The following is a 26983-nucleotide window of genomic DNA, read 5'->3' as shown; positions in this document are numbered from 1 at the left end:
ATACCGAATGCGGCCAGAGGTGGGGGGCGCCAGAGAGTGCCCAAAAGGCCCAAGGACACTTTTGCTCGTTTCCTGCGCCCCCGTACCTCAGGCCAAATAAGGTACTGCAGGCATATTTAGCTTGAATTCTGCTCGTCTTGCGAGTCAACGCTCGGAAACCGAGTCAGAATTTAAAAAAAAAAGTTGCTCGCAAATCAAAATGCTCTCAAACCAAGTTACTCTTAAACCAAGGTTTCACTGTTCAAATATTTTGGTATTGCACATAAGTTTGAGCTCCCTAATCTTGCCTTACCTTTAAGAGATAAGGGTGTCTCCATAAATGCGTAGATTTCCTTCTTTCAGCCTGTGGGCTAAATGAAAGAAAACTAGCAGATTCCTCTATTCACGCTCAACATCATGAATGGGCAGATCTCTCCTACTGGTTATTGTATTCTTATACCTGCTGTCAAAATGCAAGAAAAGTGGCTGCATGTGATTGGATGGGGCCGCTGTTTGGCTGACAATTTTCCACCCAGCACTGTTGTCAAAAGTTAAATAAAACAGTCAACATTTTTCGAGCTAGGCGATGCCAACGGGAGCACCTATGGGTCAAATTTCAACCAATTCAGCAGGAATTAGGCAAATTAGTGTATGGCAGCATTAAAAGAGAACTACAGGAATTTTCTTTTTTTTTAAATGATACTTGCCTAGGTGGATGCAGCATCGGTCTGATGCATCATCTGTCCCCCTCCAGCTCTATGACTGAGAAGAGAGCAATCAATCACTGCCAGTCTCTCGGTTCTCAGAGCTCCGTGAGTAGAGAGCTGGTTGCTCTGCAAGCAAGCTTTGGCTGTACTTCTCCTTTAAAGGAAAAGCATGGGCAAAGCTTTTTTGCTCCAATGGATCACAGGAGTGCAGTTAGTTCTGCACTCCTGTGACCCTTTTTCAGCCGACCACAAGCTAAAGTGATGAGCCGCTGGGAGACATTTTTGTAAATGTTTTGTTATATCTTTTCACGTGACAGCACTGAAGAAATTACACTTTGCTACAATGTAAAAAGTAGTGAGTGTACAGCTTGGATAACAGTGTAAATTTGCTGTCCCCTCAAAATAACTCAACACACAGCCATAAATGTCTAAACAGCTGGCAACAAAAGTAAGTACAACCCTAAGTAAAAATTTCCAAATTGGGCCCAATTAGCCATTTTTCCTCCCCGGTGTCATGTGACTCGTTAGTGTTACAAGGTCTCAGGTGTGAATAGGGAACAGGTGTGTTAAGTTTGGTTTTATCGCTCTCACTCTCTCATACTGGTCACTGGAAGTTCAACATGGCACCTCATGGCAAAAAAACTATCGGAGGAGCTGAAAAAAAGAATTGTTGCTCTACATAAAGAAGGCCTAGGCTATAAGAAGATTGCCAAGACCCTGAAACTGAGCTGCAGCACGGTGGCCAAGACCATACAGCGGTTTAACAGGTCAGGTTCCACTCAGAACAGGCCTCACCATGGTCGACCAAGGAAGTTGAGTGCATGTACTTGGCATCATATCCAGAGGTTGTCTTTGGGAAATAGATGTATGAGTGCTGCCAGTATTGCTGTAGAGGTTGAAGGTGGGGGGTCAGCCTGTCAGGGCTCAGACCACACGCCACACACTGCATCAAATTGGTCTGCATGGCTGTCATCCCAGAAGGAAACCACTGCTAAAGATGATGCACAAGAAACAGTTTGTTGAAGACCAGCAGACTAAGGACATGGATTACTGGAACCATGTCCTGTGGTCTGATGAGACCAAGCTAAACGTATTTGGTTTAGATGGTGTTAAGCATGTGTGGCGGCAACCAGGTGAGGAGTACAAAGACAAGTGTGTCTTGCCTACAGTCAAGCATGGTGATGGGAGTCTCATGGTCTGGGGCTGCATGAGTGCTGCCGGCACTGGGGAGCTACAGTTCATTGAGGGAACCATGAATGCCAACATGTGACATGTTGACATGAAGCAGAGCATGATCCCCCTCCCTTCGGAGACTGGGCCGCAGGGCAGTATTCCAACATTACGACCCCAAACACACCTCCAAGATGACCACTGCCTTGCTAAAGAAGCCGAGGGTAAAGGTGGTGGACTGGCCAAGCATGTCTCCAGACCTAAACCCTATTGAGCATCTATGGGGCATCCTCAAATGGAAGGTGGAGGAGCGCAAGGTCTCCAACATCCACCAGCTCCGTGATGTCGTCATGGAGGAGTGGAAGAGGACTCCAGTGCCAACCTGTGAAGCTCTGGTGAACTCCATACCCAAGAGGGTTAAGGCAGTGCTGGAAAATAATGGTGGCCACGCAAAATATTGACACTTTTGGCACAATTTGGACATTTTCACTTAGGGGTGTACTCACTTTTGTTGCCAGCAGTTTACACATTAATACCTGTTTGTTGAGTTATTTTGAGGAGACAGAAAATTTACACTGTTATACAAGCTGTACACTCACTACTTTACATTGTAGCAAAGTGTCATTTTTTCAGTGTTGTCACATGAAAAGATAGAATAACATATTTACAAAAATGTGAGGGGTGTACTCACTTTTGTGAGATATATACATATACATATATATATATATATATATATATATATATATATATATATATATATATATATATATAAAAACACAAGCTACTCTTTTAAGTGTTTTATAGAGAGGTCATCCCCCTGTCTAGCCCACACACCCACCCCTACCACAGATGATGTACTTGCCTGAAAAAGACAAACGTACCTTTAAGAATATTTAGAGCAGGGGTCTTCAAACTACGGCCCTCCAGGTGTTCAGGAACTACAATTCCCATCATGCCTAGTCATGTCTGTGAATGTCAGAGTTTTGCAATGCCTCATGGCAGGGCTCGACAAATCCCGGGCGCCATGGCGACTAGAAATAGGGTCCTGGCGACTTGGCTTGGAAGGGGAGCTGGCGCCATCTGGTGGTGAGCCGTTGGTATTACAAGTTATTACCACCAGATGTGTAAGCTGGCGCCATCTGGTGGTGGCCGTTGGTATTACAAGTTAAGCATTACAAGTTAAACAGCAATTCTAATGTAATTTTTCACTATTTTTCACTGCCATCTTCTTCCCTCTAATTAGAACCCCCAAACATTATATATATTTTTTATCCTAACACCCTAGAGAATAAAATGGCGATCGTTGCAATAATTTCTGTCATGCCGTATTTGCGCAGCGGTCTTACAAGCGCACTTTTTTTGGGAAAAAATTACACTTTTTTTAATTAAAAAAATAAGACAACAGTAAAGTTATCCCCATTTTTTTTTATATTGTGAAAGATAATGTTACGCAAGTAAATTCATACCCAACATGTCACGCTTCAAAATTGCGTCCGCTCGTGGAATGCCGACAAACTTTTACCCTTTAAAATCTTCATAGGCGACGTTTAAAAAAATCTACAGGTTGCATGTTTTGAGTTACAGAGGAGGTCTGGGGCTAGAATTTTTGCTCTCGCTCTACCAATCACGATAATACCTCACATGTGTGGTTTGAACACCGTTTACATATGCGGGCGCTGCTCACATATGTGTTCGCTTCTGCGCGCAAGCTCGTCGGGACGAGGCGCGTTTTCTGGCTCCTAACTTTTTTAGCTGGCTCCTAGATTCCAAGCAAATTTGTCGAACCCTGCCTCATGGGATTTGTAGTTCCGCAACAGCTGGAGGGCCATAGTTTGAGGATCCCTGATTTAGAGCTTCCAGTTGAAATCTTCCTTTCCTCTGGCCACACCCGCACATAGACATTTCCTGAAATAGAGCAAGAAGGTGGGGTTGGGTACAATTTCTCTTGACGTACACTCATCCTTGAAAGTGAACCTTTACATTCCACAAGCATGTGAACATAGTGACTGTCATAACACATGATTTCAAGAATAATGTCGGAGAAAGCTTTGACATGCAGGATGTTTTTGTCATCTTTACTATGCTACGTGAGAGGCAAAATGGCAGCCCGTAGAGAGGGAATACCAGGGGGTCTAAAACAGACAGGAGTAGGGTTTTTGTCGACAAAGCTTGCACTATTTAGATTTCTATAAGTTCATATTTGGCAGTAATTTCTGTAAAACACTGGAACACGAAAGGCATTCTTCAATGGAAGAGTTGCAGATGACCATCAGCCATCTGCCCTCTTCCAATCTCAGAACACCTAGTATGGAATGAAATGAATGCAAGACTTTTTGTGAATTGAGAAGATACACAGCGAATGACCCGCTATGATCAGTGTAATAGAGCTGGGGCAGCAGGATTCTTTGCTGAAAGTTTAGCAGTTACAGTGTCCTGGATGAATAAAAGTAATGCCGCGTACACACGGTCAGAATTTCCGACAACAAATGTTCACTGTGAGCTTGTTTGCCGCAAAATCCGACTGTGTGTACGCTCCATCGGACATTTGCTGTTGGAATTTCCGACAACAAATGTTTGAGAGCTGGTTCTCAATTTTTTCCGACAACAAAAGTTCTCGTCGGAAATTCCGATCGTCTGTATGCAATTCCGACGCACAAAAATCCTACGCCTGCTCGGAATCAATTTGAGGCATGCTCGGAATCATTGAACTTCATATTTCTCAGCTTGTCGTAGTGTTGTACGTGACCGCGTTCTTGGCGATCGGAATTTCCGATAAACATTTGTGTGATCATGTGTATGCAAGACAAGTTTGAGCGAACAATCCGTCGGAAAAAAATCCACGGTTTTGTTGTCGGAATTTTCGATCGTGTGTACGCGGCATAAGAAAGTAGAAGTAGACCGTTTTTCGGCCGTTAGCAGGGGTTAATACCGCACCGCTAGCGGCCGAATTCCGCGGCAATTCCGACGGTATGTCCTGCCCCAGTGTGAAAGGGGCCTAAGGTAAAGGAAGCTATTTAGGGAATTTTTTTTTTACCTTTACAACCCCTTTAGGTGTTCAAAGACAGTCACCATTCCCCGTGAAGTCAACACTCACCAGAACGGATGGCTACCTTTACAAACGCATGTATGCCTGTGACTAATGTCAGAACTTCCCAATGTGGGTGCAAAACTTCACAATCCTCTGCATCCATTGGCAGCTCCAGACGAAACCGAGCTGAAATAGATGGATAAAGCTCACCAGGAGCCAGGAATAATCATAATGCCCCGTACACACGATCATTTTTCGGCATGAAAAAAACGTTATTCGGCATGTAGAAAAAACGTTATTTTTCCAAATTCATCATTAAAACGACGTTGCCCACACACCATCGTTTAAAAATAAATGCTCTAGCAAAGCGCGGGGACATACAACACGTACAACGGCACTATAAAGGGGAAGTTCTATTCGGATGGCGCCACCCTTGGGGCTGCTTTAGCTGATATCGTGTTAGTAAAAGACGATTCGCACTTTTCTGTCTGTTACAGCGTGATGAATGTGCTTACTCCATTACAAACGGTAGTTTTACCAGAACGAGCGCTCCCATCTCATAACTTGCTTCTGAGCATGTGCGTGTTTTTAACGTCGTTTTAGCCCACACACACGATAATTTTTTTGTTTACAACGTCGTTAAAAAATGCAGCATGTTCGAAAAACATCAGAACCCGAAAAATTATGTGAAGCCCACACACGATCATTTAAAATGACATTTTTTTAAATCGTTGTTTTTTTCATGACGAAAAATGATCGTGTGTACGCGGCATAATAGTATAGTAGTTTAATAGAACAAAATGTGAAAGCAATGCACTTACATAAAAAGCCACAGCCGACCTGGGATCGTGCAGCAGCATGACCCCACCCCCAATAAGACATTATTAAGGGGTCTTATGATAATGATTGCTGCTCTGTACTTTCAATGGGCACAGATAGGAGGAAGTGTTTAATTATAGTACAGCCGATGTCAAAGCTCGTTTGGCTGCACTCCTGTTGATCACATTCTGCACTCTTGTGACCCATTTTCAGCAGACAGCGGGCTGAAGCTCGATGTCGGATGCCTCCACAGAACCTATCCAGGCTGGGAAAGATTGCAACCATATGGGCAGGATCTGCCCAGTTCCCTGGACCGGCATCCGGCTCTAAGCGAGCCACTGAGAGCCTGAGCCAGTCGCTCCTGTCCCGTCCACAACTCAGCACTCCAGTGAGCGCGGGGGGTCAGAGCAGAGAGCCGTTGACTGACAGTCGACAACTCTCTGCTCTCAGAGAACTGAGCGATCAGTGGTGTTTGATAGCTCAATTCTCAGCCTTGGAGCCAGTGGGGCTAGGTAAATATGACTCTGAAAAAAAATCCTCAACTTCTCTTTTAAGACGTCACATACTTTGGGAGTTCGGACTTTCACTCTATCAGTTTTATGACCCTGAAGAAGGGAGTGACTTCATGAAAGAATTTGGCAGCATCAACAGGTTAATTAATTTATTCAGAGTACAAACACTAAGCACATTTTAATTGTCTGAGTAATTTCTACTCATACATACACTTCTAAAGTAGTAACTCTGCTAACAAAATTTGAATAAATGGTCACGTATATGGATCATGGCATAACTAGCACATTATGGCAAACTTACCTGTCAATCGAAGCCCTCCAGCGACATGCTGTCTCCGTTTCAGGTGCTTCTATCTTCACCCGGTTTTCCTTCCGGGTTCACACTGTCCGTCTATTTAAATGGCCAGGCTGCAATGAAGTCACTCTCAACACATGTGCGTGGGAGTCACGATCACAGCACAGCACTCTCTGGATTGATGGCACACTCAGTGTGCCCTGAATACATAGTGAATGGCACATCCACGGTGATGTAATTGGCTCCTGCCGATGTGAATATCTCCTAAACGGCACAAGTTTAGGAGATATTCACTGTACCTACAGGTAAACTTTATTATAGGGTACAAATGAGAAATCTGACTTTTCTATGTTAAAGCGTAGTTCCACCCATTTAAAAGTCAGCAGCTACAAAAAGTGTAGCTGCTGACTTTAAAGTGGAGTTCCACCCATAAATATAACATTACATCAGTAGTTTAAAAAAAATGTCATTAGTCCTTTACGAATTTTTTTTTTTTTTTTAGATGCCTTCAAAGTGTTGTTGCTAGGCAGAATAGTTAATCTTCCCACTTCCTGCACCTAGGTGCTTAAAGGGGAGGTTCACCCTAAAAACTACTTTCTATTATTACATTGGCCCCCCACATTACAATACAATTATGCCTATTATGTTTTTTTTATGCTGTACATACCTTGGTACAGCTAATTCACCCGTGGCTTCCGGGTTGCGAGTCCTGCGGGAGTGGGCATTCCTAACATGTGGTTGATTGACGTGATGACCAAAAACGAGCTCCCCCCGTCGCGTAAGCTGCGTCACGATTGCCGAAAGGAGCCGAACGGCCAATGTAATACTAGAAAGTCGTTTTTAGGGTGAACCTCCCCTTTAATGCTTCATAACCTACACCGCACAGACTCCCGGGAATGTAGTGGGTGTAACTTTCCAGGAGTCTGTGCACTCCCCAGTCTCAAAGAATCATGTGACTTGGACAGCACAGGTGCTGAAACCTGATCTGACACCGCTTGTGCAGCACTGAGCATGTGCGAGATTTGCAAGGCTGAAATCCAGGAAGTCATACAGTCTGGCTTCATGATGCCCACACTTAAGATGGCCCCAGTCAATTTCTATTTTATAAAGTGTCTAAATGCTGTAACAACCTAACAAAACGGACCTTAGTTTACAGACTAACTTTACTAGAATACATTAAGCTTGTGTATTACAGGGGTATTTATATTTAAAAAGTGAAATTGTGGCCGGAACTCCGCTTTAATAATCAGACACTCACCTGTCCCACGGTCCAGCGATGCGGGCGAACAAAGCCCTCTCCGCGGCTCTGGCATTCTAAATGTGTGCACCCGGCTGTGGCTTCACAGCTGGGTGCGAGGCGCGCTGTGAATGGCTGGGCAATCTTCTGGGACCTGTGACGTGTCCCAGAAAATTGCAGGGGGGGGTGATCTTCCTTCTGGCACCGAGGAGCCCCAGGAGGAAGTGGGAGCTGGGTGCCTCTAAAAACAGGGTACTTGCTGCTCCCCCAAAAAAATGACACGCCAAATGTGGCATGTCAAGGGGTCACCAAGCTTAAAGCGGAAGTTCAGTTTTTGGGTGGAACCCCACTTTAAGTGAACTTGCGTTAAACCCTTTCTAAACTTAAAAGGTTATCGAAGGTGCCTTCTGTTGTCTCTGATATCTAGAAAAGCTCCCAGTGTATTCCTCACCAGCTTCCTTCTCGGTGTGGGAACCGCAGTGCTCTGTGTCTCTAGCCCACGCTTTTAAGGCCTATTAGAGACACCCGCCCCCCTTTGAAATTCATGGATCCGGCGTCCTCCAAGGGGGCCGTACACATGAATGGGGGGGGGCCTCTGCGCCCCTAATAGATGGGCCACCCCTGTCTGCCAGTGCTGTGAATGTGCTTTATAAGGCAGCAAGCAGAGGGTGCAGGAGAGTGGGCGGAACTGTTGCAGGTGGGTGGAGCTTAAGTACCAGTTTAGTTCTTCCATAGAAAGATGTAAGAACTGAGTGATGGACACTCATGAGCATTTTATGGATAAATGATCATTTGCACGGGGTTATTTCTGGCTCTGCTCTTTGTAAGTTTGTTACATTTCCCTGTTTTTTTTTTTAAATGTATCCATTACTTGTTGGTTGTGTGGACAACCCAATGGTTATAGTTAGGGCTTTTTTTCACAGAGAATAGGTGCAGGAACTCCTCCCTTCCTGACTCCACCCCCTACCCACCTCCGAGCACCGTTCTTTGGTTCCACCCCTTACCCACCTCCCGGTACCACCCCCCTTTAGCGAAAACAGAGCCAAGTATCATTTTGTGGTGCTAAGTATTTTGTATGGATTTTGTTAATGATAACAAGAAAGGCAGTAAAATAGATCTAGCAGCGATGGACACCCCAGCGACAATAGATCCACCAACCGCCAGCATCAATAGACCCTTCAGCAGCCAGCAACATTAGACTCCTCCCTCAACAGTAGATCCCTCCCAGCAACGATTGGCCCTCCTGCAGCAAAAGACCCACCTCCAGAACAATAAATCCCCCACCCACAACAATAGATTTTCCCCACCAACAATAGGTTCCCCAGCAGCCAGCAACAAAGACCCGTCCCTCAACAGTACATCCCTCCCAGCAATGACTGACCTCCCAGCAACATAAGACCTGCCCCAGCAACAATAGACCCCTCACAAGCAAAAGAAAGAACTCCCTAGCAACAATAGACTCCCTTTCTTCGCAAAAATAGATCCCCTCCAGCAACAATAGATTTCCCAGCAGCCAGCTTCAATAGACCCTCCAACACACCACGGCACCCCTTACGTTTACATACATTCAGTTCTGGAGGTGCCGGAACTGCGTTCCCCCACGTTCCCGCAAAAAAAAAAGCCCTGGTTATAGTTCTAAATAGTTCTGTTCTATTCTATTGCATCAAACCTCGCTCCTTTGTTTTCTTATATACCTGGCGTAGTATATTCTTCATTAAGGACCGCGCTATGAGAAAATTACACTTGGGTACACTGTTGGTTGGTAGAATGTATTCTAATGATGCAAACGGGAAATGGCAAAACCAAATTTAGTGAAGGTCACTGAGATTTACAGAAGTGAATCATTTTTTTATTAACTTTTTAGCCTTTTTGCACTGTACAATGATGGCCTTGTGTGTCAGTTTGGTCTTTGCTCTTGTGTCTATGTTTGGATGGCACATACTTGTATGTCAATATTTAATAGCATGAAATTGCTGCCAGTCAGTGTTCATTGTTGGGCCTCTTGCACATGGCTACAACACGGCTGTACGGCATACATCTGGGCATGTACAAGTATATAAGCTACTCAAATTGTTTATATGTGTACCAGGATTTAACCACTTAAAGCGGAGTTCCACCCAAATTTGGAACTTCCGCTTATCCCACTCCTCACCCCCTTACATGCCACATTTGGCATGTAATTTTTTGGGGGGGGGAGTGGGGGCTTCAGGAGGAGTGGGACTTCCTGTCCCACTTCCTCCTTCCGGGTAGACGATTAAGCCTAATTGCCTAGGCGATTAAGCTTAATCACCTACAGGAAGGGGTTGCTGTAGGCGATCGCCCAGGACACGTGACAGGTCCTCGGCGATCGCCTGTCCAATCAGACGGCGCCTCGCCGGTCCGCTCGCGCATGCGCAGTGGGTGCCCGGCCTTGAAGCCGAAAGCTGTCACGGCCGGGTGCCCACACTGAGCATGAAGACGCCGGCCGGCGAGGGGGGGCGAGGAGCGGAGCCCCGTCCGACGCGTCGCTGGAGCCGTGGAGCAGGTAAGTGTCGGTTTATTAAAAGCCAGCAGCTACACTTTTTGTAGCTGCTGACTTTTAATAAACTTACAAAATGGGTGGAAAACCCCTTTAAGGATCGTCGCACGACGATATACGTCGACAGAATGGCACGGCTGTGCACAAGGGCGCTGGCGGCGCACTCGTGACCCGGTTCTGAGCTCTGTGACCGCGCCCGCGGGACCTGCGGATCCGTTTACCGACGGTGTCCCGCAATCGGGTCACAGAGCTGAAGAACGGGGAGAGCTAATTGTAAACAAACCTCTCCCTGCTTTTCCTGGTGAGACTGTCAGTGATCGTCTGTTCCCTGTCATAGGGAACGACGATCAGTGACGTCACACATCAAGCCACGCCCCCACACAGTAGTAATCACTCCCTAGGGAACACTTAACCCTTTTAGCGCCCCCTACAGGTTAACCCCTTCACTGCCAGTGTCATTTTCACACTAATCAGTGTATTTTTATAGCACTGGTCGCTGTAAAAATGACAATGGTCCCAAAATAGTGTCAAAAGTGTCTGATGTGTCCGCCATAATGTTGCAGTCAAAAATCGCTGATTGCCGCCATTACTGGTGCGATACTGGTGTCATAAAACTATCCCCTATTTTGTAGACACTATAACTTTTGCGCAAACCAATCAATAAGCGCTTTTACCAAAAATATGTAGAAGAATATGTATTGGCCTAAACTGAGGAAATTTTTTTTTTGTATATATTTTTGGGGGATATTTATTATAGCAAAAAAAAAAGTAAAAAATATCGATTTTTTTTCTCAAAGTTGACGCTCTATTTTTGTTTATAGCGCAAAAAATAAAAACCGTAGAGATGATCAAATACCATCAAAAGAAAGCTCTATTTGTGGGGGAAAAAAGGACGCCAATTTGGTTTGGAAGCCACGTCGCATGAGCGCGCAATTGTCAGTTAAAGCGACGCAGTGCCGAATCGCAAATAGGGGCCTGGTCCTTTAGCAACAAAATGTTCCGGGGCTTAAGTGGTTAGTCACTGCCCCGAACATGACCCTCTGCGATCAGGACAGGGATTAGTTCCCTGTACAGATGTAAACAATAGGATTTGTCATTGTACCCTTACAGACATTTCTTCAGCCAGCCTGTCATTGATCTGCCCACCTGTCACTCCTGGCAGAGAAATAGATTGCAGTGTGTGCTGTGTGGCTCTCTTTGGGGCTGTGTGCAGGGGGCCTTACATTTTATGATGATCATTTTTGTTGTGACTGTTATATATTACAACTTCCCACATGGATGTGTAGATTGTCCATGGAATGCCTCTTGTGTGAAAATACAGAGTTCCCCTCAGGGTGGGACTTTAAGGGCACAGACTGAAACAATTTGATTAAAAAAATGATTTTAAATAGTATAAAAAAGGGATTTACATAGACAAAAATGTATATAAAAATAATAGAAATACTGAACCAGCATATAGGCATAACCAGCATCAGCTCATGTATATATTATAAAGCATAATCAATGTCAGCAAGTGATGCCGATAGCATACACAATACCTACGCGTTTCGGAGTGACTGCAATTAACACACTAAGCTAATATTTTTTTATTTATTCTGTCCAGGCTGTTCAATAGGAACAGTAGTGCACACAAAAACACAACCTATGTACATAGATAGCAAAAATGGCTTCCCCCTTTTATACAAAACAGGGGTCTGTTCAACCAATTTCCGGCCGGCTCACGCCAAAAATTGTTGGCAAAGTGGCACATGACCGTATGGGTACGTCTTCCCCTTTAAGAGCAGTCAGAGGCACGCACCAGCAGTACGGCAGGGGACCCGATGCACGTGGCCGAGAGCTGAACAGGGATTTCTGTGTGTAAATGCACAAATCCATGTTCTGTCAGGGGAGAGGAGACATATCGTTTGTTCTTAGTAAGTAGGAACAACGATACGTTTCCTCCCCCAGTCAGTCATAGCCCCATACAGTTAGGGCACTTTTACACTGAGGCGAGGGGGCGTCTGCGGTAAAGCGCTACTAGTTTTAGAGGCGCTATTTCGTTGTTTTAGAGGTGCTTTTTCGGCCACTAGCAGAATGCTTTTAGCCCCTGCTAGCGGCCGAATATAGGGTTAATAGTGTTGTTCCCGCGGCGCTTTGCATTGATTTTAATAGACAGGGGCACTTTAGGAGTGGTGTATGCACAGCTCCTAAAGCGCCTCAAAGAGGCTGCTTGCTGTCCCGCAAACGCACCACTCCAGTGAGATAGGCCTCGGGCTTTCACACTGGAGTGACAGGAGAGCTGCTTTGCAGTCGATATTTTTAGTGCTATAGCCCCTGTAAAGCGCCTCAGTGTGAAAGTAGCCTAAGAAACACTAACCAGGGAACACATTTAACCCCTTGATCACTCCCTAGTGTTAACCTCTTCCCTGCCAGTGACATTTACACAGTAATCAGTGTATTTGTATAGCTCTGATCATTGTATAAATGTCAGTGGTGTCAGATCTGTCTGCCGCAATGTCGCAGTACCGCTAAGATCATCGGCATTACTAGTAAAAAAAATGCCATAAATCTTTCCCATAGTTTGTAGACGCTATGACTTTTGCACAAATCAATCAATATACACTTATTGCAGGGTTTTTTTTATTAATTTTTTTTACCAAAAATATGTAGAAGAATATATATAGGCCTAAATTGATGAAGACATTTGTTTTTTAAAAATATTTTTGGGGATATTTAGTATAGCAAAAAGTAAAAAATATATATTATTTTTTTTTTTTTTTTAAATTGTCGCTTCTTTTTTGTTTATACACAAAATTGGCAGAAGGGGCTCAAAGGGTGGCGCTCAAGAGCTGTACATCGTCACAGTCGTGTTTGTGGCATGACAATTGTGTACCGTTAGTATGCAAGACAAGATCCTGGCACACGCACGTTTGACAAAAATCAGACGCTCGGTTGGCCAACATTCGTATCATGTGTACGAGGCTTTAGGCTTCGGTCACATATGTGGCCAGGGGCAGTAAAACCAGGCAGTTGAACCACGGACTAACCGCCATCTGAACGAGGTCACGCTTAACCACGAAAAACTAAGTTTGCTTGAGTTCCTCATCAACACAGATCTATTGTATTCTGACAGAAGGAGGTTTCCCAGCCGTCAGAATACAATGGTCACTGCTAAAGGCTATAGCCACCAGCAGTGATCGCATGAGAAAAATCCGCCCAGGCGGGTTGCACTGAAGTTGATCAATAGATCGACTTCTGTACAACCAGCCTGCCCATACATGGATTGAGAGTTGGCTGGCACCCGTTGAACCAGTAAATTTTCAATCCGTCTATGACTGGATTTAGTCCTGTCTGTAAACATTCAGAGTTATCCCAAAAAATCAGCTTCCAGGTTGTAGAGGAAATACCTGCAGTCTCCATGGTGTAAAAAAAAGCTATTAATACTACTCTTGGCAATGTATTTGTTAAGTGTAACTTTATTGCCAATAGAAACATTAAAGCGGAGTTCCACCCATAAATATAACATTACATCAGTAGTTTTAAAAAAATGTCATTAGTCCTTTAAGAATTTTTTTTTTTTTAGATGCCTTCAAAGTGTTGTTGCTAGGCAGAATAGTTAATCTTCCCTCTTCCTGCACCTAGGTGCTTAAGCTTCCTAACCTACACCGCACAGACTCCTGGGAATGTAGTGGGTGTAACTGTCCAGGAGTCTGTGCATTCCCCAGTCTCGAAGAATCATGTGACTTGGACAGTACAGGTGCTAAAACCTGATCTGAAACCTATTACACTGCTTGTGCAGCATCTGCAAGGCTGAAATCCAGGAAGTCATACAGTCTGGCTTCATGATGCCCACACTTAAGATGGCCCCAGTCCATTTCTATTTTATAAAGTGTCTAAATGCTGTAACAACCTAACAAAACGGACCTCAGTTTACAGACTAACTTTACTAGAATACATTAACCACTTGCCGACCGCCCACCGTCGTTATACGTCCTCACTTTAGAGATGAATATCTCGGTAACGGTAGCAGCTGCTGCCACAATCGAGATATTCATCTCTTCTGTGGGCGGCCGTGTTAACGATAATGGCGGTCTCCGCGGCGAATTCGCCGCGAGATCGCCGTTATCGGTGGCGGGAGAGGGGCCCCCCCCCTCCCGCCGCTCTCCCGCGCCCTCCGCCGCTTACCGGAGCCGTCGGTAGCGGCGGAGGAGATCGCGACCATCCGGATGGTGACTGGGGACGAGACTGAAGGAAAAATCTCCTTCGCCCGTCCCCATAGCTCCGCTGGGTGGAAGTGACGTCAAAACGTCAGTCCCGCCCAGCGTCTTAAAGAAACATTTTTTTTTTTTGTCATTTGAAAAAATGACATTTCCAAATTTATTTATTTTTTTTTGCATTTAAGCCCAAATATGAGATCTGAGGTCTTTTTGACCCCAGATCTCATATTTAAGAGGACCTGTCATGCTTTTTTCTATTACAAGGGATGTTTACATTCCTTGTAATAGGAATAAAAGTGATAATTTTTTTTTTTTTTTTTTTTTTCAGTGTTAAAAATTCTAAAATAAATAAAAATAAATGCGAAAAGCAAAAAAATTTTTTTTTAAAGCGCCCCGTCCCGACGAGCTCGCGAGTAGAAGCGAACGTATACGCGAGTAGCGCCGACATATGAAAACGGTATTCAAACCACACAAGTGAGGTATCGCCGCGATCGTTAGAGCGAGAGCATTAATTTTAGCCTTAGGCCTACTCTGTAACTCAAAAAATGCAACCTGTAGAATTTTTTAAACGTCGCCTATCAAGATTTTTAAGGGTAAAAGTTTGACGCCATGCCACGAGCGGGCGCAATTTTTAAGCGTGACATGTTGGGTATCATTTTACTCGGCGTAACATTATCTTTCACAATATATAAAAAAATTGGGCCAAATTTATTGTTGTCTTATTTTTTCATTTAAAAAAGTGAATTTTTTCCAAAAAAAGTGCGCTTGTAAGACCGCTGCGCAAATACGGTGTGACAAAAAGTATTGCAATGACTTCCATTTTATTCTCTAGGGTGTTAAAAAAATATATATATAATGTTTGGGGGTTTTAAGTAATTTTCTAGCAAAAAAAAATGGTTTTGTCTCGTAAACACCGACTCTGAAAAACAGGCCCGGGGCTAAAGTGGTTAAGCTTGTGTATTACAGGGGTATTTATATTTAAAAAGTGAAATTGTGGCCGGAACTCCGCTTTAATAGCTTTTTTACATCATGGAGATTGCAGGTATTTTATTTTGCTGATTCATCATGTTTTTGTTCTACTAAATCCAAATCTTCATCTGAATCTAAATCTTCATGTTCCACTAAATCCAGCTATATGAATATTGTGTTCTTTCCTTTCTTCCAGGTTTGTAATCCTCTCTGTGGTCCTCTTCGGTCTGACCTATAACCCCCATGAAACATGTTCCCTGAACCTGGTGGATCATGGACGGGGGTACCTGGGCATTCTGCTCAGCTGTATGATTGCAGAGGTAGCCATCATCTGGCTGAGTATGAGAGGAGGAATTCTGTACACCGAGCCCAGGGACTCCATGCAGTATGTGTTATATGTGCGGCTTGGTAAGTGAGCACTACATCTTTTTAATTTGCCATAAGTAAAGCAGACTGCGGTTTCACTGATATATTCTTTTTTCCCCTGTAGCAATTCTGGTGATTGAGTTTGTTTACGCAATCGTGGGTATTGTCTGGTTGGCTCAGTATTACACATCCTGCAATGATGTCACAGCGAAAAATGTTACACTTGGTAAGTGAAACCCGGTATCTTATATGGCAGATATGGTTATTTTTTACTGATTATTTAGGATTATTTTCTAAGGCTGGGGGGGTGTCCAGGGCTACTACAAAGTTCTGCCCCAGGTAAACAAATAAAATATAAAAAAGTACATTTTTCTTTATCGTACACCACGGGACACAGAGCCTAAGTCTTTACATGATGGGTTATATGCTCATCAGAGGTGATGGGACACTGGCACAACCAATTAAAGTCAGTTCCCCTCCATATAGCCCCTCCCATCCAGGAAGTACCTCAGTTTTTTCACCAGTGTCTAAGGTGTAGTACATGTCGAGAAGTGCTAAGGAAGTTCTGCTAAAAACAGACCCTTCGGGGCTAAGGAGCTTTGCCTTTTTTGGGATCCATCCAAGAGGCTAAGAAGCTATGCCAAAACTGGAGTGGATCCGGGCCTCTTGCAAGAGGCGTCGCCTGTAATGTCTCTCTTCGGAGGATTGGGCTCTGGTGTCCGGCACTTTTTGTATTCAGACTTAAAGTCCTGGTCAAAGCCTTTTACAAGGACCAGGGGAGAGGTCTCCTTTAAATAGAAAACCCATATCCCTGAAGGTTGGCACACAAAGCCCGCCAAGAGGGGTGAAGATTGGTACTGTCTGAAAATATTTCTTGATAGATTTTGGAAAATGTGTGGACTGAGGACCAAGTTGCCGCTTTGCAGATCTGAGTCACCGAAGCCTGGTGGTGCACTGCATGCATTTCCTCCGATCGCTCTCTTACAAAGGCTACTTTGCAGGATCAAAAAGGAAAGAATTCTTGTAATCTTAGTGGCCCCAGATTGGCCCACAAACATCTAAAAGGAATTACAATCTTATAATTTCAAAGGTAAAGAATATTTATAAAATAATACAAAACATATAAGTACAACAATGTATGCAATCTTGGAGTGTTATGCCGCGTACACACTCTCTGAATTTCTGCCAACAAATGTTCGATGGGAGCTTGTTGTCGGAAATTCCGACCATGTGTAGGCTCCATTGGACATTTGCTGTCGGAATTTTCGACAACAAAAATTTGAGAACTGGTCCGACAACAAAATCCGTTCTCGTAAATTCTGATCGTGTGTAGACAATTCCGACGCACAAAATTCCACGGATGCTCTGAATCAAGTACTAGACTAAAGCGCTCGGTCTGGTAAAAGTAGCGTTTGTAATGGAGATAGCACATTTGTCACGCTGTAACGGACTGAAAAGCACAAGGCTGAAAAGCGTGAATCGTCTCTCACCAAACTTATACTAACACAAAATTATCAGAAGGAGCCCAGAGGGTGGTGCAATTTATAGTGCCGTTGTACGTGACCACGTTCTTGGCGATATGAATTAACGACAACATTTGTGCGGCCGTGTGTATGCAATTCAAGTTTGAGCCAACATCAGTCAAAAGAAAATCCGATCGTGTGTACGAGGCATTACTGTCGGGCATGGCTTACCAACAGAGTCCTAAAAAAGGGGGCAACAGACAGCACAAGCCGTGCCTCTACTTGTTATAAGGGTGCCTCTGCTTGTTATAAAACATATCGCAAAGAAAAAAAAAGTAATTTCTTTATGAATTTAGGGCAAAATGTATTCTGCAAAAAAAAAAAAAAATCCCAATAAGTGTATATTAACCACTTAAGGACCGCCTCCTGCACATATACGTCGGCAGAATGGCACAGCTGGGCGCAAGCACGTACAGGTATGTCCTCTTTAAGTGCCTAGCCGTGGGTTGCGGGCGCGCGCCCGCGACCCGGTCCGAAGCTCCGTGGCCGCGGGACCCGCGGACTCGAACGCCGCTGGAGTCCCGCGATCGGTCCCCGGAGCTGAAGAACGGGGAGAGCTGTGTGTAAACACAGCTACCCCGTTCTTCACTGTGGCGCCGTCATCGATCGTGTGTTCCCTTTTATAGGGAAACACAATCGATGATGTCACACCTACAGCCACACCCCCCTACAGTTAGAAACACAAATGAGGTCACACATAACCCCTTCAGCGCCCCCTTGTGGTTAACTCCCAAACTGTAATTGTCATTTTCACAGTAAACAATGCATTTTTAATGCGTTTTTTTGCTGTGAAAATGACAATGGTCCCAAAAATGTGTCAACATTGTCCGAAGTGTCCGCCATAATGTCGCAGTCACGAAAAAAATCGCTGATCGCCGCCATTCGTAGTAAAAAAAAAAAAATTATAAAAATGCAATTAAACTATCCCCTATTTTGTAAACGCTATAAATTTTGCGCAAACCAATCGATAAACACTTTTTGCTATTTTTTTTTTACTAAAAATATGTAGAAGAATACGTATCGGCCTAAACTGAGGAAAAATATTTTTTTTTATATATTTTTGGGGGATATTTATTATAGCAAAAAGTAAAAAATATAGATTTTTTTTCAAAATTGTCGCTCTATTTTTGTTTATAGCGCAAAAAATAAAAACCGCAGAGGTGATCAAATACCACCAAAATAAAGCTCTGTTTGTGGGAAAAAAAGGACGCCAATTTTGTTTGGGAGCCACGTCCCACGACCGCGCAATTGTCAGTTAAAGCGACGCAGTGCCGATTAGCAAAAACTGGCCAGGTCCTTTAGCTGCCTAAAGGTCCGGGTCTTAAGTGGTTAAAACTGACAGTTACTATGTGAAGAAGACAAATCCAGATGTCTGAACATGTCCAAATACTGGGGCACACTGACCACCAATCCTGTCACTAAGCAGAGTCTATCTTTCCTACCCTGTAGAAATCTACCCAAAGCTTTTTATCCCTTTGTGTTCATGTTGGATAGCGTAGGGTTAACACCTCTGCCAGTTTTTGTTTTTTTTTCCCCTGTGTCCTCATTTGGCAAGGTTTAGCGAGTTACCTGTCCCAGGTGGCGCCAGTAACTGGAACACACAGGGAGAAAGAAACTTACAGAGAAATTAGGTTCCAACTCCTTCTCATTCTTCTCTTATAATTACAGTGGAAGATTAAAGAAATACATAGGAAAAATGATTCTAGCTTTTGCTTGTTCTGTGTTCTTTGGGGCTAGAAAGAAGGAGAGCCAAGTGAACCTGTTCAGGGGAAAATCATAGTTTCATGTCTGAACTCCAGACAAACAAGCAACTGAGATATATATTTTGGAACTGACTTATAACGGAGCTCCACCGTTTAACCACTTCATTACTGGGCACTTAAACCCCCTTTCGTGCCCAGACCAATTTTCAGCTTTCAGCGCTGACGCATTTTGAATGACAATTGTGAGGTCATACAACACTGTACCCAAATTATATTTGTATCATTTTTTTCCCCACAAATAGAGCTTTCTTTTGGTGGTATTTGATCACCTCTGCGGTTTTTATTTTTTGCGCTATATACAAAAAAAACAGAATTTCTTTTTAAAAAAAAATATTTTTTTTACTTTTTGTTATAATAATATCCCAATTTAAAAAAAATATATATATATTTTTTTCCTCAGTTTAGGCCGATACGTATTCTTCTACATATTTTTTGTAAAAAAAAAATCGCAATAAGCGTATATTAATTGGTTTGCGCAAAAGTTATAGCGCCTAAAAAATAGGGGATAGATTTATGATTTATTTTTTATTTTTTACTAGTAATAGCGGCGATCTGCGTTTTTTTTTTTTTTTTTGTCAGGCCTGCGATATTGCAGCGGACATATCGGACACTTTTGACACTATTTTGGGACCATTCACATTTACACAGCGAACAGTGCTAAAAAATGCATTGATTACGATATAAATGTGACTGGCAGTGAATGGGTTAACTCTAGGGGGCGAGGAAGGGGTTAAATGTGTAAACTGGGAGTGATTCTAACTGTGTGTGGAGGGGAACTTACTGGGGAGGTGACTGATCTGTGTCCCTATGTACAAGGGACACAGCATCGGTCTCCTCTCTCCCTGACAGGACGTGGAGCTCTGTGTTTAAACACAGAGCTCCACGTCCCTGCTGTCACCGCCGATCGCGGGTACCTGGCGGACATCGCGGCCACCAGGCATGCGCATCGGGTTCTCAGCGATGCGCCGGGCACAGTGTTTCCCCGCTGCGCGCCCCCCAGCAGCACGCGCGGGGAATGTAAATAGCAGGACGTCCAGGGACTTCCACCCGGCACTTGAGAGCCGCGCTGTGGACATCTTTCGTCTATAGCGCGGGTCTCAAGTGGTTAAAAAATATTAAAAGCCAGCAGCTACAAATACTGCAGCTGCTGACTTTTAATAAATGGACACTTACCTGTCCTGGAGTCCAGCGACATCTGCAGCAGAAGACGAGCGATCACTTGTCTATCTGCTGCTCCCACCGCCATCCTCGTTGAGGGAATCAGGAAGTGAAGCGCTCCGGCTTCACTGCCCGGTTCCCTACGGCGCATGCGTGAATTGCGCAGCGCTGTCCTCACTGGTCCCGCTGTGTTCTGGGAGCCGAATGTTTCCCAGAACACAACGGGTGGGAGATAACGCACTACCCGCAGAATACCCGCAGAGAGAACTCCCGGAAGTGGGTGCAAATACCTGTCTTAGACAGGTATCTGCACCCCCCTCCCCCTGAAAGGTGTCAAATGTGACACCGGAGGGGGGGAGGGTTTCCGATGAGCGGAAGTTCCACTTTAGGGTGAAGCTCCGATTTAAGGGGGAGTTCCACCCAGAAATCGAACTTCCGCTTCAAGTGACGGTGACCCCCATACATGCCACATTTTGCATGTAATTTCTTGGGGGGGAGGGGGAGCGGATACCCTCTTTTTAGAGGGTTCCAGCTCCCACTTCCTCCTGGGGCTCTGTGGTGCCGGAAGGAAGTTTATCTCCCACTCTCCCTGCAATCTTATGGGACACGTAACAGGTCTCAGAAGATTGCCCGGCCATTCACAGGGCAGCCTGTGCATGCGCAGTGCGTGCCCGGCTGTGAAATCACAGCCGGGCACCCACAGTTACAATGCCGGTGCCGCAGAGAGGAGGGGGAGAGGAGCGAGGCTTTGTGCGCCCGCATTGCTGGACCGTAGGACAGGTGAATGTCCGATTTTCTTAAAAGTCAGCAGCTACACTTTTTGCCAAACACAGCGCCCGAGCGGCGATACCCGGAAGTAACCTTCCAGGTATCTGTGAAGAGATGTCTGCGGCCGGAGGGGGGGACGAGGATGGCTTCGGGGGCTTCGATTCTAAGGTAAGTAATGCATAATGAGCTAGTATGCTAGTATGCTTTTTTTTAACCCCTTTTACAAACACTTTAACCTACAAGTAAGCCTAGATTAAGGCTTACCTGTAGGTGCTTGAAATATCTCCTAAACCTACATTCCCAGAATGACGCCTTCTTCTGTGCATGCGCCGTCTTGAAAGGGCACGCTGTGCCGTTTCAAGCTGGGGTCATGCTGTGACTGGCGGCTCCCACGCCCCATGCACAGAAGTGACGTCACGTGACTCCAGACAGTCACAGAGCCGGAGTTCGCGGTCCCTAGAAGAAGAGGGGTGAAGAATGTACGCTCGCTGCCAGCAAGGAAGACCGGGACATCGCGGACTTCTCCTGCAGGTAAGTTTCACATAATGGGCTAGTATGCGATGCATACTAGCCCATTATGCTTTACCTTTGCAGGGAAACAAAGAGGAAGTAAAATCCATCAGGGTTTACTTCCTCTTTCATTTATTGGCAAAATATATGTAACTCTGTTCAGCCAGCTTGTTATTCAGGCACCTGCTATAGTACAGCATAGCCTTGTAACAGCCTGTTTGCTTTTCTATGTTACATATAAGTAATAGTTTGATGATCAACTCCTCTTCATACTAGCTGTATTTAAAGTGGTTGTAAATGCTTACATATACCCAGTGAAGTGACTGGCCTCAGGTGACAGGTCATGTTTTCAGGCTCGCCATTATTTTGCACAGGTGATTTGATCAGTTTCACTGCCTTAGACCCCTTTCACACTGAGGAGTTTTTCAGGCGGTACAGCGCTAAAAATAGCGCTGCTATGCCGCCTGAAAAACTCCTGCCCAGCAACCTCAATGTGAAAGCCGGAGGGCTTTTACACTGAGGCGATGCGCTGGCGGGAGAGAAAAAAATCTCCTGTCAGCAGCATCTTTAGAGCGGTGAGAGGAGCGGTATGTATACCGCTCCTTCATCGCTCCTTCCCATTTAAAACAATGGGAAACCGCGGCAATACCGCCCGTAATGCGCCTCTGCAGAGGCGCATTGCGGGCGGTATTAACCCTTTAGCGGCCGCTAGCGTGGGTTAATACCGCACTGCTAGCGGCCGAATCCCTTGACAAATCCGGCGGTATAGCGCTGCTATTTTTTGCGGCGCTATACCGCCAACGCGGCTCCTGCCCCAGTGTGAAAGGGGCCTAAGTAACTACCACAGTCGTTTCATCTGAGGGAAATCCTGAAAACATGACCTGTTGGGGCACCTTGAGGACTGGAGTTGAGAAACCCTGGTGTAAGCTATACCTAATTCTCCCATAGCCTAATCTGTTGTTGTAATGGCTGCATGCATACTAGTAGGTGAAGCTTCATGTCACATGCAGTATAATAATGCACTACAACATTCAGGAAGATATGTTGTCCTATGGTTCTAGATGGGTAAATAAACTGACTTTTAAAATGGCAAAAACAAAAATGGAGGGGGGGTTGGGAAATGAATGCCCTATCCCTGTACACATCAAAATTGAGAACAAAAGCTACCATTTAGGACTTTGGAGGCACACCATGTTACATTAAAATATTCCTTTTTGTATTGATAAATAACATACATAAAAGCAATATACACTCGCCGGCCACTTCATTAGGTACTGTTCAATTGCTCGGTAACACAAATTGCTAATCAGCCAATCACATGGCATTTAGGCATCTCAACATGGTGAAGACGACTTGCTGAGGTTCACACCGAGCAGCAGAATGAGGAAGAAAGGAGATTTATATGACTTTGAACTGGCTTTTAGTTCCCAAAAGGAAGATCTGATGTGTTCTAGATAATTCAGTAAGCACGTGGCAGCTTGTACAATCTGTAGGTGGTAAATTGCGCTTGATTTGGAATTTTGTGAAAATCGAATGATAGTACAAAGTTACTTTACACAGTTCCTGTACAGTGAAACCTCAGAGTGCGAGTAACGCGGTTAACAAGCATTTTTTTTTTATAAATCCTGACTCGGTTTGCTGGCAAAATGAGCAGGATTCAAGCCACAGCGGTGTGCAGTACCGCATTTGGCCAGAGGTGGGGCGCCAGAGCCGCTTTGGAAAAAATTTCCGAGTTCAGCCGAACTGTCCCAGAGCCTTTCAGAGGCTCTCCGGTGCCACCTCTGGCCACATGCGGTATTGCATGCCATAGAAGTCAATGTAGAACAAATTATTTTCATTTCCATTGACTTCTATGGGGAAACTCGCTTTGGTATGCAAGTGATTTGGATTACGAGCATTCTCCTGGAACGGATTATGCTCATAATCTAAGGTTCCACTGTATTTATTTTATGATATGTGGGTATATCTTCACTGAACTGTTTCATCTTTTTCCTTGTGTTTTTATTGAATAATTCTTCTCCCACAAGGGTTTTTTTCCCTGCAGACTGCTCATAGTCTTTGTTTTTTGCAGGGATGGTGGTATGTAACTGGGTAGTCATACTCAGTGTGTGCATCACAGTACTTTGTGTATTTGATCCAACTGGAAGAACATTTGTGAAGTTACGAGCAACAAAGAGAAGGCAAAGGAATTTGCGCACATACAACTTGCGGTGAGAAAAAAACTTGTATTCACCCTTTAAATGTTTTAGCGTTCCCTATAGGCTTACAGTTCCATTGTCTTGTGCACAGTGTAGCTCATTCTTCAGTATACCCACCTGAATAATCCCTTCTCTCATAGGCACCGTCTGGAAGAAGGCCAAGCCAGCAGCTGGACTCGTCGTCTGAAAGTCTTCCTGTGCTGCACTCGCACTAAGGACTCTCAGTCTGTAAGCTTACAAACGCCATGATTACTTTAACAGATTGGTTACTGCTGCCTCTGTATAGCCTAGTGCAGGGTTCTGATTCTTCCACATCACATGAAATTGCACATTCAATTTTGTGAATGCTTCAAAATGCATATAGAAATTATGTTTTAGAGCATTTATTTTCTTCATCGGATTACTAAATGCATTTAGGGAAAATTTAGATGGTGCTTTGTAGGAAATGTATGCAAATAAGCCACCATAGGAAAAAGAAGACTTATGGGTTATTAGCACAAAAGTGGTGTTTGGAATAGTCTAGGTCAGGGGTCTCCAAGCTGTGGCCCGAGGGCCAGATGTGGCCCTTTACTAGCCTTTATCCGGCCCTTGAGCACTATTCCTCCAACTGATATGAGACACTATTCCTCCCACTGACATCAACAAGGGGGCACTATTTATTTCACTGATACCAATGATGGGATACTATTCCTCCTCCTAATGGGGGCCACTACTCATACTGAGATCAACCTTGATGCCATATTTATTGTCACCGATGCTGGGCCTGGGACATTTGCTGTCTTCGTTGGCCACAATTCGGCCCTCCTAAAGTCTTAAAGGGGTTGTGAAGGAAAAAAAAAATTCCCTAAATATTATTTTTATTATTATTATACAGGGATTTATATAGTGCCAACAGTTTACGCAGCGTTTTACAATATTAAAGGGAGACACTACAGTTACAATACAATAAAATACAAGAGGATTAATAGCTTCCTTTTCCTTAGTGCAGTCCTCCTTCACTTACCTCATCCTTCGATTTTGCTTTTAAATGTCCTTATTTCTTCTGAGAAATCCTCACTTCCTGTTCTTCTGTCTGTAACTCCACACAGTAATGCCAGGCTTTCTCCCTGGTGTGGAGAAAGCCTCTTGAGGGGGCAAGTCAGGACACTCTCTACTTTGCAGATAGAGAAAGGAGCTGTGTGTTAGTGGGCGTCCTGACACTCCTGCTCGCCCCCTCAAGAGGCTTTCTCCACTACAGGGAGAAAGCCTTGCATTACTGTGTGGAGTTACAGACAGAAGAACAGGAAGTGAGGATTTCTCAGAAGAAATAAGGACATTTAAAAGCAAAATGGAAGGATGAGGTAAGTGAAGGAGGACTGCACTAAGGTAAAGGAAGCTATTTAGGGGAACAAAAAAAATCATTTACAACCCCTTTAAGGACTGCTTGGAAAGATTTGCAAATAACCCTCTGCAGACCAAGAACCCCATTTCCAATGTTTAAACATTTGAGGGGTATTGGTATTTGGATTGCAACATTTGCCCTTTGTTATGTTACCCAGTAAGGCAGTGCAGAAAATCATAACATACACTTAGTGGTGAAAGGAGTTTTAAAATATGCCTCATACATAGGTGTGCGCAGCCTATTGTATTAAGGTGTGCACCCCAAAGCTCAAACACACACTACCAATCACTCACAATCTTCATTCAGAAAGGGAAGGGGCCAGTAAATTACATACTTACTGGCCGAAGGGGCCATTCTGAAATATCCCCACGGCAACAGCCGGCAGGAGAGGAGGGAGGTTGGAACAGGGTTGCCAACTTTCAGTAAATTTACAAACAGTTTATAAAATCTGTACTTTTTTCATCTGTCCTTGAACGTCCATTACGGACATGTAGGCTGCATGTCCGTAACTGACATTCATGGACAGATGCAACAATTATGGATTTTACAAACTGTTTGTAAATTTATTGAAAGTTGGCAACCCTGAGTTGGAAGCGCTGTGACGGGAGAAGGGGAGGAGCTAGGGCAGTAGGGGGAATTTGTGCTGCACAGGGTGATTAGGGTGTGCCTGGGCACACCCGGCACACCCTGTGCGCACGCCTATGGTCTCATATATCACTGAATGGTGATTGCATCCCAGTTCCCCATCAGTAGAAATTATGCCGCGTACACGCGATCATTTTTTGGCATGAAAAAAAACGTTGTTTTTCAGCATGTACAAAAAACAAAGTTTTTCCAACTTCATCATTAAAAACGGCGTTGCCCACACACCATCGTTTTTAAAAAATGATGAACAAAGCGCGGTGACGTACAACACGTACGACGGCACTCTAAAGGGGAAGTTCTATTCGCCTTTGAGCTGCTTTAGCTGATTCCGTGTTAGTAAAAGACGATTTGCGCTTTTCTGTCTGTTACAGCGTGATGAATGTGCTTACTCCATTATGAACGGTAGTTTTACCTGAACGAGCGCTCCCGTCTCATAACTTGCTTCTGAGCATGCGCAGGTTTAAAACGTCATTTTAGCCCACACACGATAATTTTTTACTACCCGAAAAACTAAATTTTTTTAAACAATGTTCAGAAGCCGAAAATGTGAAGCCAACACACGATCATTTTAAATGACGTTTTTAAAAATGTCATTTTTTTTTTTCATGCCGAAAAATGATTGTGTGTACGCGGCATGAGAGTTATGCCGCGTACACACGGTCGTTTTTTGTGATGGAAAAAAAAACGACATTTTTAAAAACGTCATTTACAATGACCGTGTGTGGGGAAAACTTCGTATGCTTCATAAAAAATGACCGTGTGTAGGCTAAAATGACGTTTTAAGCGACGTTTTTAAACCCGCGCATGCTCAGAAGCAAGTTATGACGCAAGCTTCAATGGAACAGAGTGCCGCCGTACGTGCTGTACGTAACCACGCTTTACTAAAGCATTTTGAAAAAACGATGGTGTGTAGGCAACGTCGTTTTTTAAAATGAAGTTTGAAAAACTTCGTTTTTTTTCATGCAAAAAAAATGACGTTTTTTTTCATCACAAAAAAAACGACATTGTGTACGCGGCATTACAGTCTTAAGCCTCATACACACGATCTGATTTTCCGCAGACAAAGCGTCAGACTTTTGTCTGATAGGGGGGTTGACCAGGAACTTGTCTTGCATACAAATGGCGCACAATTGTTGGCCAACAAACACGAACGTAGTGACATACGTTTTTCAGCTCTTTAGCGCCACCCTTTGGGCACCTTCTGCTAATGTTGTGTTTGGTGAGCATTGCGTCCGAGCATG

General features: G+C 44.2%; 1 protein-coding gene across 2 annotated transcripts in view; it reads left to right on the top strand.

Moving 5' to 3' along the window:
* DAGLA (diacylglycerol lipase alpha) overlaps nucleotides 1–26983 on the top strand; it is a 91605-nt gene that overhangs the window by 40788 nt on the left and 23834 nt on the right. For both annotated transcript variants that reach the window (XM_040328429.1, XM_040328430.1), the window contains exons 3-6: nucleotides 15627–15838; nucleotides 15921–16022; nucleotides 23590–23728; nucleotides 23857–23944. In XM_040328429.1, the coding sequence (XP_040184363.1) occupies nucleotides 15627–15838; nucleotides 15921–16022; nucleotides 23590–23728; nucleotides 23857–23944 (541 nt within the window). The remainder of the gene's footprint in view (nucleotides 1–15626; nucleotides 15839–15920; nucleotides 16023–23589; nucleotides 23729–23856; nucleotides 23945–26983) is intronic.

The sequence above is a fragment of the Rana temporaria genome, chromosome 11, assembly GCF_905171775.1.
Source record: "Rana temporaria chromosome 11, aRanTem1.1, whole genome shotgun sequence".
Taxonomy (NCBI): Eukaryota; Metazoa; Chordata; class Amphibia; order Anura; family Ranidae; genus Rana; species Rana temporaria.
The sequence above is the reverse complement of the archived record's forward strand: the minus strand, read 5'-3'. Positions and strand labels throughout refer to the sequence as shown.